Source organism: Cynocephalus volans, chromosome 9 (assembly GCF_027409185.1).
Source record: "Cynocephalus volans isolate mCynVol1 chromosome 9, mCynVol1.pri, whole genome shotgun sequence".
Classification (NCBI taxonomy): domain Eukaryota; kingdom Metazoa; phylum Chordata; class Mammalia; order Dermoptera; family Cynocephalidae; genus Cynocephalus; species Cynocephalus volans.
Genome location: NC_084468.1, coordinates 6,355,925 through 6,369,471, shown reverse-complemented (window position 1 = coordinate 6,369,471; position 13,547 = coordinate 6,355,925). Strand labels below are relative to the sequence as shown.

General features: G+C 47.1%; 1 protein-coding gene across 1 annotated transcript in view; it reads right to left on the bottom strand.

Annotated features, from left to right (window-relative positions):
* Window positions 1-4,937: 4,937 nt before the first annotated feature.
* EVC2 (EvC ciliary complex subunit 2) overlaps window positions 4,938-13,547 on the bottom strand; it is a 149,723-nt gene continuing 141,113 nt past the window's right edge. The window contains exons 19-22 of the mRNA XM_063108511.1: window positions 13,353-13,440; window positions 10,257-10,453; window positions 7,395-7,496; window positions 4,938-5,532 (exon numbers count right to left, since the gene is read on the bottom strand). Of these exons, the coding sequence (XP_062964581.1) occupies window positions 5,265-5,532; window positions 7,395-7,496; window positions 10,257-10,453; window positions 13,353-13,440 (655 nt within the window). The 3' untranslated portion in view covers window positions 4,938-5,264. The remainder of the gene's footprint in view (window positions 5,533-7,394; window positions 7,497-10,256; window positions 10,454-13,352; window positions 13,441-13,547) is intronic.

Genomic DNA, 13,547 nt, shown 5'->3' with positions numbered 1-13,547 from the left:
CAGCCCAGAAACTCTCCAAATCTCTTTGTTCAAGAGTTCCTATAGAACTCAATCTCCAGCCTGCCCTTCCTCCTTCCCTCCCTGGTGGTCAGGGGTTTGAAGCTAAAGTTCCAAACCTCTAATCACGTGGTCTTTGCCCCACCCTGAGGCTATCTAGGGGCCACATCTTAAGTCAGCACATTAGCATAAACTCAGGTGTGACTGAAAGGGCTCATTAGGAATAACACATGACTCTCCTATCACTCGGGAAATTTCAAGGGTTTTAGGAGCTCAGTACCAGGATCTGGGGACAGAGACTAAATACATTTATTATATCACAGATTGAAATATGAACCTACATAAAAGAAAAAAGAACACCATCAATTGTACATATTTTCATAAATATAAATGATTTTTTTCTCATTTTTAGTATCTTTAAAAGATAACTGAGTATAGAAAGTGAAATAATATTAGTATGTGTTGGAATTATAATATAAATAGAAGTAAAATGTGGATAACAACGGCAAAAAGGAGGAAAGGGGGAAATGAAGGTATAATGTTGCAAGGTTCTCACACTGTAAGTGAAGGAGTGTAATACTATTTTAAGGTAGAATATGATAAATTAAAGATGTGCATTGTAAATACTAAGGCAGCCACACACACAAAAAGAAAAGAGATATAGGTAATAGGCCAATAGTGGAGATAAAACAGAATCATTAAAGATACTGAAGTAATGTGAAAGAAAGCAGAAACAGAGAAAAAGGGAACACATAACAAATGGATGAATAAGAAACTAAATAGCAATATCGTAGATTGAAATGTAAGACTATCATCCATTGGTTAGAGTGTGGTGTTGATAACACCAAGGTCCAGGGTTCAATCCCTGTTATCAGCCTGCTGCCAAAAAAAAAAAGACATGTAAGCCTATCAATAGATACATTAAATTTAATGTTCTAACCATCCCCAGTTAAAAGGCAAAGATTGTTAGCCTCACTCCCACAGCCTGTAAACAAAACTCTGACAACTAATAATGGTTCATCTCCTGGGTCTGGGGAAGGAATCCCTTTCCTCTGAGCACATTATTGCCCAAATGAAGGTGGGGTGCTATAAAATTGGGGATAAGCAGGGGAATGCCATTGCGTGAGAAGTGGTCATTGCCCCGTGCATGTAATAATGGGTAAGTCATTTCACAGCTTGTCACCGGTCAAATAGGAAGAATAACATCTCTTCTGCCTGGTCTCTTTGAGGGTTAGAAAAAATTTAGATAAAGCTTCAAATAATGTTCTTGGTACAGATAAGGCAAATTCGATAGTGATGGCATAGTTGTTGCTTTTGTGGTAGCAGTTGCTATTGCTGCTGGCAAACGGAGGCCGGAGCGGCGAGGGCTCACACAAGGCAGTAGTGGAACTGATCTCACTCTCTTGTCTGTAGCTGCACGATGGAGGACGGAAGTCAACAAAAGGCCTGAGTAACTGCTTCTGCTTCTGGTTCATCCTCCACAGGGCCTTTAGCGTTACCTTTCTAAAACACAAGTCAGATTGCTGTTATTCCTGCTTAAAAACTTTCTAAGACAATGATAACAATAGCTAACAAGTATTGTGCGTGCCCCTGTGTCAGGCACATGGTAGGTACCTGAAAGAAAGTGAGCCGAGATGCCGGGTACCGTTCAAGCTTTATTAAAGAAAGAAATCTGCCGGGCTGTGCTCAGAGTGGCACAGGGCCCAGGGCTGCCCTGAAAATGGGGGACAGCACCAAGTGTGGGGGTGGTAGAGCTTATACAGTGCACCAAGGGCTGGCTGATACCATCAAGGAGGGGCATTATGCTCATGTGGATCTGGGTGGAGAACTGTGTCCTTGTGGAAGCAAAAGGGGTTTCTGTTTAAGTCAGGAGGCTTCTCGTAAATGGAAGGGGGGAGGGGAGGGGAGGAGGTGGGCGTCACCATTTTGTACTTGGGTTTGTCTAAAGTGGCTCTGGTTATGTTGCAGATCTATTAGTATCATTCCACTAACTCTGTAAAGCAGGTGAGGAATCAGTGGTTCACAGAGGTTAGGTGGCTTCCCCAGGGCCACACAGCTGGGAAATGGCAGATCCAGGAGGCAACCCAGATCCACCTTACCCATTGGGTCTCACTGCCAATTGATGGCTCCTTGGAAATAGGAGCTTCTCCACCATGGACTCAGCTAGGAAGGTAATCAGAGGACAACCCATGGAGGTCTGTAGGCAATGGAGAGCCTTTGGAGGTTTTTCAGCAAGGGCATGACTGAGATAGACAAGGCTCTCACGTTAGCAAACTGGCTGGGGCCAGCCTGGAGGGAAACAAGTTGCCAGCACCATCTGGGAAAGAGGGATGATGCCTCAGCCTGGGTGGCCGTGGAGGTACGAGGAGCACATGGAAGTGAAAGCTAATTCAGTGGTACAATAAGTGAGATCTAGTCATTGGATTTGGGGGCCGAGAAGCAGAGATGTCTAGGATGACTTGTAGGTTTCTGGCTTGGTGCCATCCAGTCATAGAGGGGACATGCATGGTGGAACGGGTTCTACAGGAGAAGCTGATGAGTTCAGGGTTCGCCATCCTGAGGTCGAGCCATGTGTGACATGTCCAGGAGGAGGTGTCCAGCCAGCTGCATTCATTGTGTCTATAGCCCAAGAAGAAGTCCAATCTGGAGATGAAGATTTGGGAGTCGTTAGCAGAAAGCTATCTCCAAATATCCCCTGCCAGGTTCGATCTCATTCCCAAATTCCCACAGCAGGATTTTCATGTATGTGTTTTATCTTTTTCATCTAAAAATTATTTATTTTTGTGTCTGTCAATGCAACTAGTCTAAACTCTTAGAAGACAAAGCTCAGGAAGCTGAGCCTCAGAAAGGCTTAGCGTTTTCCCACTGCCGCAGCTTGTAACAGAGCCCAGACTTGAGTTCAAGTCCTCAGTCCAAGTTCCCTGGAGCTTCTCTCTCATGAGCAGGCGTCCACAGATTGTGGCAGGAAAAGCCCTGCAAGAAAACTGCCTTCATCCAGTGTGGCCACAGGAATAAAAAGAACAGCAAAGCTTGATTTTGTGAATAAATAAAAATATAATAAGCTACATTTATTGCCCCCCAACATTTTATCCGGTACTGTACACATAATATCCAATATCTTCACTGTTTACATCATCTCTTCTCCAAAGTAGATATTAGGACCCTTGTTTTTCAGATGAAGAGACTGAGATTCAGAGTGGCTAAATGACTTGCTCAAGGATCGTAGAGCCAGGATTGAAACTTGATCTACCTAGTTCCAGAAACACAAGCTTTCCTCAACACATCTTGGTGTTTTTCATGCAGTAGGTTTATAAAAGGTAAATCAGTAGTTAGACTTTCTCTGTCTATTAACATAGGGAGTTTTTATTAGGTTCAAATGCTGGATTTTGAACAGCGTGGGCACCTCCTGTTGCTAATAGCCTCTTCAATCAGCCTTCAGCTTATGATTTTGAACTATTTTTTTGAAATCCTTGTGTGCAACCTACTTTCAACCATGAATGATTCTAGCAGAGCCCTTCTAGAAGCAGGAATGTATAAAAAAGTCATACAGTCACCTGCAAGAGGTAAAGAAGGACAAAGATGTGGCATGCCCACGCCACCAAGTGCTTTGCAGATCTAGTAGCATCTAATCCTTACAACAAAGGAATTTCATCATTTTGTTGATGAAGAAAATGAGTCTCAGAAAGGTCAGGTGACTTGCCCAAGAACACAGAGCCGCCAACGAGTGGAGCAGGATTGGAACTCGTCTGCTTATTCCAAAGACCATGCATTCTCCACCGCACTATCTTGTGTGTGAAAATCACTGCTCTTCCTCTGTCTGCACTCTGCCCACTGGGCCTTCTGATGGGAAAACCAGACTCATCAGCTCTTCTCTCCTGTACTGAACTGCGACTGTGCATATCCACTATTGCAGCGATGTGGCCAACTGGCAGCTCATGATGATGCTACCCAGCCGCCCCCCAGGATAAGTGCAGCCCCTGGAGGAGGTCTATGTTCATTGTGCAGCATGCATGCTGACAGGAAGCTGCAAGTTAGACTTGACCTTCAGGTTGTTAATGGAAACGGATATCCAGGGCAGATAGGGCTTTTTAAGTTAGAAGACCCAGGTTCAAACCCAGAATTCCTCCCGTATCGATGGTGTAATTGCAGGCAAGTTACTTAAACTCCCTGAGTCTTATGTTCCTTGGCTGTAAACTGGGAATAGGGATGCCCACCTTGCTGGGGTATTAGTGACGATTAAGAGGGTTAAAGCAGTCAGCAGTGTCTAGCGGCAACTCTCACATGACTGACGTTTCATCAGCAATCCTTTTCTTCCCCTTGCTGGTGACAGGACTCCCTAATCATTTCCTACCCTCAGAAAAGATCCACTGCAATCGCATTCCTTGCCTGGCTCTCAGCAAAGCTCATGCAATGTTGTGGCCCAGCCCCAGTGAGACACTGTCTGCTGTGAAGATGGAAAGGGTCGAGACATACAAAAGCACTTTGTAAAATACAAGGACTTGTACGCAGTTTATTTCTTGGCAAAGGAGTGAGGGTTGTTATGTGATCAAGGCCAGGAGCAAGGTCAAGGGTCTGGGGCTATAAAGTGCAAATCCTGATTTTGCTCCTTATTAGCTTTATCATCTTGTAAAAATTGCTTCGCCTTTTTATGCCTCTGGATTTTCTCATTTGTAAAATGGAAAAAATAACTCTGCTTCGAACTGGCATTGCTATACTGTAGTGGCGGCACATTTTTGGCAACTGTAGTGATAGAGAGCAAATCTCTCTGTTGAAGACCACAACAGGGGGACCAAAACACAAGAAATAATTAAAAATAAAGGGTTCCTACATAAGCCAAAATGAGTTCCACTATGAAGGGCTCTGTGTAAAATACATTTATTTTTTTAAAAAGTTCCCTTTATAAAAACAGAATATGTAAAAAGCACAAAATATAAGAACAGAGAACCTTGCCTTCAACATACAGACTGTGTGTCATGCAGCCAGATAGTGGGATGTGAATTGGGGGGCAGGGGTCTCCTACAGGTCCTTGGTGAGGTGGGGCTGGAGGCAATAAGTGCTCATGTCCTGTGATGTGCAACAGAGTGCGCCATCTGGAAATTCATGAGACCAGATTAAACTGCGTTTGTGAAAGTCAGTGCGTGTTGGGAGAGTCTGTGTCTTATGCCTGTGCTGTTATGTTTGCAAATTGTACATTATAAACAAACACCTACAGGTGGGCAAGAGAAAATAATCTGTCTTCAGATGCTCCTCTGGAGCTTTCCCTTGGACTAGTCCATGCCCAAGGCCCTTGCAGCCTTTTTGGCATTCAGAAAGTTCTTCTTTTTCCTGGGAGGAACGTGCAATGAGATGTCCGGCTCCTTTGGATTTCTGAATATAAAGAGCTTTTCGCCTGTGTTTAGTACATCCATGGTCTCTGCCCCTACAATAGGTACAGGGGCCAGTTCACCAATGGGCTCCAGGGACAGGTGTGGCCAACTTCCTTTTCCAGAAAATACCATCCTCTCTCTGAGAGGGAGACACGTCTTCTTTAATATGCTAAAGAAAAAACAGAAGATCAAATTTAACATTTTTGGCAACCGGCCCACCTCAGTATTCTGATAGAGTTCTCCAGGAAAAGCCCCACCTGGATCCTGTGGTCCCCAACCAAGTGCCATTTTAAAGAAAGGCTTTTTCCCTTCGGTCACCACATTGCCCCTGAAATTAGTGGAAGCTTGTGGCAATGGCGTGTGCAGTCAAATCTTAGTGGCCCACGACTTAAATTTTCAGAAGTTCTGCAAGCCCCTCTTCATCACATTGTTAGCCTGAAATCAGCCACGGTGGGAGTATTTGCACCATGGAAATCGGCAAAGGCTACAAATCAGAGCTCTGCACCCCTCTTCCTACCAGCTAATTGTTCAACATTTACCAGTACATCATAGGGACCTCGCACTAAAAGCAGGCTGATGAAGCCTAGTTACAAAGCAACAGTTACAACTTACCCAAAATGTGTCTGAAATAGAAGAGTCTGGCACACTTTGGGAATGTCCCATAAAAGGGTTGCTGGGATCCTGTCCATGAGCAGTCTAGCCTCTGAATCCCTGGCTGCTGTTCACAATGGCCGTGACTATCCCTGAGAGACCTGGGCTACCTGAAAGCCTCAGGGCTGTCTCTCTGCCCAAGAAGTGCAGACAAGCCCATGTCACTGGACATTCACCTGCTGGACATCACTGGCACACTTGCTGGCCCTTCCTGAAGGGATGTGGCAGGTACAAGCTCTGTTGCCATCACCACTAATTCTTGTCCTTGCAGCTAGTAAGTCCAAGCAAGAATTCAAACCCAGCTCTGTCTGATACATAATCTCTCCTCCTCCCAACATAGATCCATGGTGCCCCTAGGCTGGGCGAAGGCTAGCACAGTGGCCAGGACAGTGGGGCCATCACATCTCTTCATCTGTCCCCATTCTACTTCTACTAGTGCAGCTTAGGAACTCCCTAGTGGAACACTCTACAGTTATATAGCTTGAATTTAATTTTCTTGTTCTGAGCTTGAATTTACTTCTCTGGGTCAATATCTTGATCTTATTCCTTTCGGACTATATTCTGATATCCAGCCTGCTATCAATGGCTCTAAGCTTTTTATCGTGGACAACCCGTGAAGCTTGGCCTCAGCAACTTCACCTTAGCCTTGAGAAATTTGGAAGGGACAGGACTCAGGAAGACACTTGCCTTGGACAGCCACACAATGGATATCACTTTCAAACTCATTATAAATCTATGTAATTTTTTTCCCCTAAATCTTCTGTAGTGGGAATCGCAGGAGACACTTGGTTAATGGTGTGCAGTAATTTAAAACCGCTCTGCACCTCACCTCCCTCTGATCTCTAGGTGCACAATAACCACAGCAGAAAGAGAAAGGCACTGGATAGAAGGATATGTGCCCAAGCCTGGAAGTTTAGGGAAATAAGGGGTACATTTAGCTGGCCCCAAAATCTATGGCCACTATTTACCAGCTGCAGGCTTGGGGCATCTTTATCTGAACTTCCCGAGCTTCTGTTTTATCATTCCCCCTTTCTGGAAGGCTCAATGCAAGAAATGAAAGGGCTCTGTGAACAGTGAAGTCTGCAGAGCTATGAGGAATTCTTCCTCTAATTACATTTCATTAAAAATAGCCGTTAGCTAAAATAAATACAGTAATTAAGAGGCTAATGAATGTTACGAGAACCTTCTCCCACTGAGAGCTACAGGCTTATCTTCAGCTTCTAACCTAAGCCCTGAATCAAGACAGGTTTTCTTCAGGGAAGGAGCCAGGGTATGTCTGCAGCAACCCTCCTCTTCTCTGGCACCTCCTGCCTGCCCATCCCGGCCCACAGGCAGCTGGCAAACCCTCCCCAGCACACCTGAGCAGGTGCCCCTCATTACCTCTCCTTCCTCTTGCGGGCCCAGAGCATCTTTTCTGATCCCCTACTTATCAGGTCTTCTCGCAGTTTGCTTTCCAAGGCTTGCCACCAGCCTTGGTGTTTCCTAAAGGTAAGAAAGGAGTATTTTATGTTAAAAAAAAAAAAAATAGAAGGAGCTGGTCAGTTAGCTCAGATGGTTAGAGTGCAGTGTTATGACACCAAGGGCAAGGGTTCAGATCCCCTTACTAGCCAGCCACAAAAAAAAAAAAAAAAAAAGAATCTTCAAGTGATTAATAATCCTAAAAAGCCCTACAGGGCTTCACCCCTCAATGACACCAACAACCCTGAAAGTTTCCATTTGTTCTTTCACTCACTCAATACACACAGATCAAGCACTTTCTTGGGCCTGGTCAAGATGTAGTCTCTGCCCTCAAGGGATCCCCAGTTCAGGGGATCACAAACAGGTGACATCAGTCAGACAGAGGAAGGCTGCCTAGAGGCGGGGACAACTGAGAGAAGCGAGCTACATGGAGGCAGCGCTTTGCCTCTTACCCCTGCATCCCATAGTCCTAGCACCTACAGTGGATGTACCGGGAGCTTGATAAATGTTTTATGACTATATGAATACAGAAGTCGAGAGAGCACAGCAGAAGCTTGGAAGGTGGGCTAGGCAGGGAGCACTAAGGCCATGCGAAGGTGTGTGATTCTAGACTGAAGGAGAGCGAGGACGGAGCTGTGTGGCAGCCTTGGGTTGAGATTAAGTCCATAAACGACAGTGTGGACCCGAGGGTCCTGTCTGTGCCAAGCTAATTTCCCTGCCTCGGCACTGCACACCTGCCTGAGTGGCGATGGAGACGGCCCTTCTCCTTCGCCAGGCCAGGCACGCTCTCTCTCCCAGGAGTCCAGTTCTTGAGCAGAAAGGATGGTCCTCTGACAGCAGTACCGCACGGGGTACTTCCCTGGCCCTGCCCTTCCTGGGGCCTGGACGACTCTTCCCTGGATTCTGACACGTCCTTCAGTACACGCAGCTCTTGCTTAGATTAGGCAGTTTCTGCTGTTTGAAATCTAAGACCCTTGAAACCCAAGACTCTTAAATGATGTAATGACCAGGCGCCAGGTGCTTGGGCGACTACAGTAGTGACTGCCCTGCCCTCGGAGACTAAGGTGAGTGGCCTGGGACTCCAGAAGTCATCCAGTCCAGGCAGCCATGAGACTGGGCAGACAAAGGGCATGCTCATGCTCCACAGTTGGTGACAGCTGCTCCGAGTCCTATTGTTCTATCCCAGCTCAGCCTGCCCATCCTACCCCCCAACCCCCATGCCAGCCTCCCAAACTAAGCTGGCTGAAGGGGCAGCTCCACAACAAGGTCCTCATGGGTGGTCCCCAGGTAGAAGTGGCCTCCCTGTGACCATGCATGTGCCTACTCCGGGGTCACCTTGAATACTTGCTCTCTGCATGAACCCCTAGCTGTGCACCAAGAAATACCAGGCTGCAAAATGCAGCCCTCTGGCCACGCCCACACCAACCCTCTGGCCACGCCCATGCCCGGCCCTCTCCCTGAGCCCTGGCTGGCGCGGGAGCTGGGAGGGCTCCGGTGGGCCGCTCTCCTGCCCTGGACTCCCGCCGCCGCCCACAACTGCTGTCCCCTCACCCCCTCCTCCTCTCACCCCAGCCCTATGCGCCCTCAACAGTGCATCCCACTTTTCTGAGTCAGAGGCCCCTTTACGACTCTGATAAAAAGACATTGCTCCTGTTTTTCAGGAAAAATACTGTCCACACACGCCCGTCCACACCCTCGTGCTGGGTCAGCAGGCTCTCGGGCTCCTGGACGCCCGTCCCCACCTCCTGTGGACCTGGCGGAGGATGCAGCTCTGCAGCCTGGCCTTCAGCTGCAGCCGCGTCCCCCATGTACCCTATTCTCAGGGGGTGCTGCTAGCTGTCCCCCAAACCCGCCTCATACCACACCCCACACGCCAGCTTCCTGCCTTTCATTATAAAGAGACTTTACTGACCCAATTCACACCTAGACCCCCATCCTAAAGGCAAGTATCTCTTCAGACTGACCCATAATTGAGGGAAAAACGGGCTCCAACTGAATGTCCAGTAGTAGGATAACAGTTACAAACACTATGCCACAGCCCTCAGGTGGGGTGTTAGGCAGCTGGTAAAAATAATACCTATAAAGATGTTTCAATGACAGAGGAAAGTACAAATCTCAAATTGATAAAAATAGTAGGAAACATAGTACAGGGGATAAGAATTGCATAGGATGATGTTTGTGTATGGACAAGAGTTGTAATAAAAATTGCTTCTGCTGTAAGGTTCTGAAAAGCAGAATGTAGTGCTGTATTTATTGTGTGATCACTACACGCTCATGCACACAAGTACAACTCCTATAAACACCACACACTCATGCACACTCACATATATACACATTAACCCACAAATACACTCACCCATACTCTCAGACACACTAACGCACACCACACACACAATACACTCACAAAACCCAGCAGAAAACATTCTGAAAGAAGAAATGTAACAAAATGCTAATAGCCATTTTGTCCAGATGGTAGAACCCACGGGCATTTCTTTTTTTTTTTCTTTTATGCATTTTTACATTCTCTTTAATGGGCATGTATGACATATTTGTGGCCCCAGGTAACCTCATTTTCTCAAGATTCTACTTGAAAAAATAAAAGTGGTGACAAACTAGGAAGTCTGGACAAAAGACTGGAGCCTACCATGACTTAAAGGATTCCTGGTGACCCTTCTAAACAGGGATGTGCCAGCTGGGGAAAGCCCGCAGGCCTGCCCCCTCCCTGCATGGGTTTCCTTTATGCTCACGCTCCTGTTTTCCAAAGGCGGCCTGTGCCGCGCTCACCTCCTCCTGCCCAGGTCGGCCTGCTCCCTGCTGCCCTTGTTTTCTGCCGCGTGGTCTGAATGTTTCTCGCTGGCTGAATCCAGCAGGGCCAGCAGCTGGGGCTGTGAAGCTGCAGGCATGGCCACGCTCAGGAGCCGGCGCAGCGTGGCCCCGGGCAGCATCGTCATCTTCGTGAGGTAAGACGCCAGTCTCAGCTCCTACAGGAGTTAGGGAGGAAGCTCAAACCCTCATAGCCTCTACACTTAACGAACAACAGTTATTAATTTATTCCATTCTTTGGATTTTTTTGTCCCAGGGTGATAAATATTTTAGTAGCTCAATCTGGAAAACATGTTCCTGAATTCACAGAGCTGTCAATAAAAATCTATCGGTCAGCAACCCTGTCTCCCAGGACAGACATTTCTCAAGGCCTCCTCTCTGCCTTCCGGCCACTCTCAGCTCACTTGGGTGGTCCCCAAACCACCACAGCTACAGCCCTGGCCCACAGCTGGGCAATTAGTAACCCTTCTTCTGCTTGTGTTCCACGAGGCCATACGGCACTGGGGTAACAGTGCAGGCTCTGGAAACAGCTGCAGTGTCTCTAAACCAGTGGACAATTAAAGACACCGTGCCATGTCCATACCATGGAATACCACTCTGCAATAAAAAGAAACAACTGGATGGACTCAAGGGCACTGTGCTGAGTGGAGACAGGCAGTTCCCACAGGTCACATGCTGCATGAGTCCATGCATGTGACATTCCAGGCTTGACAAAACTCATAGTGGCTGCCAGGGGTTGGAGATGGAGGAGGCAGGTGTGACCACAGAAGGGCAGCACAAGAGAGATCTTTATGGCAGTGGACTCGTTCTGTATCTAGATGGTGGTAGTGGTCGTCACCCAAAGTCACATGTGATAAAATGACATAGAACTATACATGCATTCTATATCAATGTACCTTCCTGGTCTTGATGTTATACTAGAGCAACTACTGGGGAAACTGTCTGGAACCCTCAGCTTTGCAACTTCCTGTGAATCTAAAGTGATTTCAAAATAAAAAGCTTAAAAAGAAAGTGTAGACCCTGCACCCCAGAAAAATTATGTTGGGCTCCCAGCCCCACTGTAGAGAACCATGTGTCCTTATTTTTCTTATGCCTTGGTCTCCTCATCTGTAAAATGGGGGTAATAATAATACCTGTGGCAAAGGGTTTTGTGAGAACACAATGAGCTGGGGCATGGAAATCTGTTCTATGCTGCAAAGACACACGAAATAGGTACTCCCGGTAACAAGGTGGGCATGCCTGGCCACCTGTCCCCACCCCCCCAGAAAATCCCAGAGACCTTCTCTGGGATTTTATATGGCAAAGCCAGGAGAGAGAAGCACTTTACACAGCAAAGGACAGGTGGATGTTGAAAGGCCATAAACTCAAGGTGGGTAGCTGCATGTCCCCCTCTGTGTGGAGAAAGCTTACCAGTGGGCACAAAGAGACAAGAAGAGAAATGGAGGGGCAGAAAGACCCAGAGACAGTCCTTTCGCCATTTGAGTCCCTAGACCCCAGCCCTGCTCTTCTGGGGGACAGTCAGGGAGCCCATACATTTGCTCTTATGCTCAAACCAATTTGAGCTGAGTTTCTGATACTGTCTCCTAAAAAGAATTCTGACTTTGCAAAGTATCTAAGTGCAGTGAATATGTCACCTTACATGGTGAAGGGAATACATTTGCAGATGGGAATAAGGTTAAGCATGCTGAGATGGCGAGGTCATCTTGGATTATCCAGGTAAGTCCAACCTAATCATCATGTGGGTCCTTAAAAGCAGAGACCCTTCCTGCTGTGGTAGGTCAGAGAGAGATGTAGTATTGCTGGCTTCAGAGATGGATGAAGGGAGCTGAAGAATGCAGGCACCTCTAGAAGCTGGACTGTCCCTTGGCTGACAGCCAGCAATGAAACTGGGACCCCAGTCCTACAACCGCAAGGCACCGAATCCTGTCAGTTACTTGAAGGAGCAGGAAACAGATTTTCTTCCCTCTAAAGCCTCTGGAGGGAATACAAACCTACCAACACCTGGATTTTAGCCCAGAGAAACCCAGGTTAAACTTCTGACCTACAGAACTATAGGATCATAAATCTGTGTTGTGTTAAACCAACACAGATTTGTGGTTATTTGTTACCGCAGCCATAGGGAACAAATCCATTTGGGAAGCCATGTGTGCCCGAGGACAGCTGTGCCTGATTCTGCTGCTGGACACCTAAGCGTGTTCCCCACCCTTCTCCCTGCTCTTTTCTTCGAGGCTGAGGAGGAAGTATTTTACTTGCAGGCTTCCTCGCAGCTGGTGGGGTCCAAGGCCTGTTTTCCTTGGGAGGTGAATAGAACGTGTTGCAGGGACTTGGGGGCATTTGTTTTCTTGAAGAGAGAAGGCAGGTGGAGTGACTGTGTTCTATTTTTTTCCCTTCTTTTTCTGAATACAGACATGGCAGCTGGAACTACAAGAAGGAAAGGTGGAAAGAACTGCAGAACGTGACCCCAGATGTCATCAAACCAGCAAGCACCTTCCTGCAGAGGGCCTGTGGTCTGCATCAGTCATTGTCATAAGTTATATTTCCTGGTACTTACAGAAACTGGGAAGCAAGGGAAGCCCAGCTCGGGATGCATATAAAATACAACTGGTAGCAGTCAGGTGAACGGTTCTGCACATGGCTCCAGACCCGCAGCCTCAGGGCTCTGTCTCAGGAAGGGAGGTAGCACTGAACTGTGGCCAAGGACAAGCTGAAATGCGGGGTGCAGTGCACTGGCCTCTCGCTCTGGCCCAGCTTTCCCTTTCCAACTTTATTCCTGGTGTAGCCCACTCCTGGCATATTAAACTTATTTACGATCGAGAGAAGGAAGGATGTTTGGGTGCCTGTGAAATCACAGAAGAGAAACCGACAAGCGGTTTCTTCTGGTTGCTGTTGTTACCCATGACTGAGTGTCCTCTGCATCCTGGGCCCTGTGCTAGGGGCTTCTCATAAATCTGCTCTGCAGTTCCTGACCCTCCCACCGAGGAGATGTGAACCCTGAGAAAAGGGTGAAGCGAGGGGCTGGCAAGGGATGGACTCAGAATACGGCTAGCGTGTTCTTACCTGGCTACACAGGGTCACGAAGGTGTCAGTCTCCATATTTTCCAGCAAATCTTCCAGCACAACACTGTTCTGTTGTTCCTCTCTCAAACTAGAGTGAAAATAAAATCTACATGAGTCCAGTTTTGTTATAAAGTGAGACGATGGGAAGATCATCTGGTTATTACGATGATCCATTGTTGTGGATCTGGTGAGAAA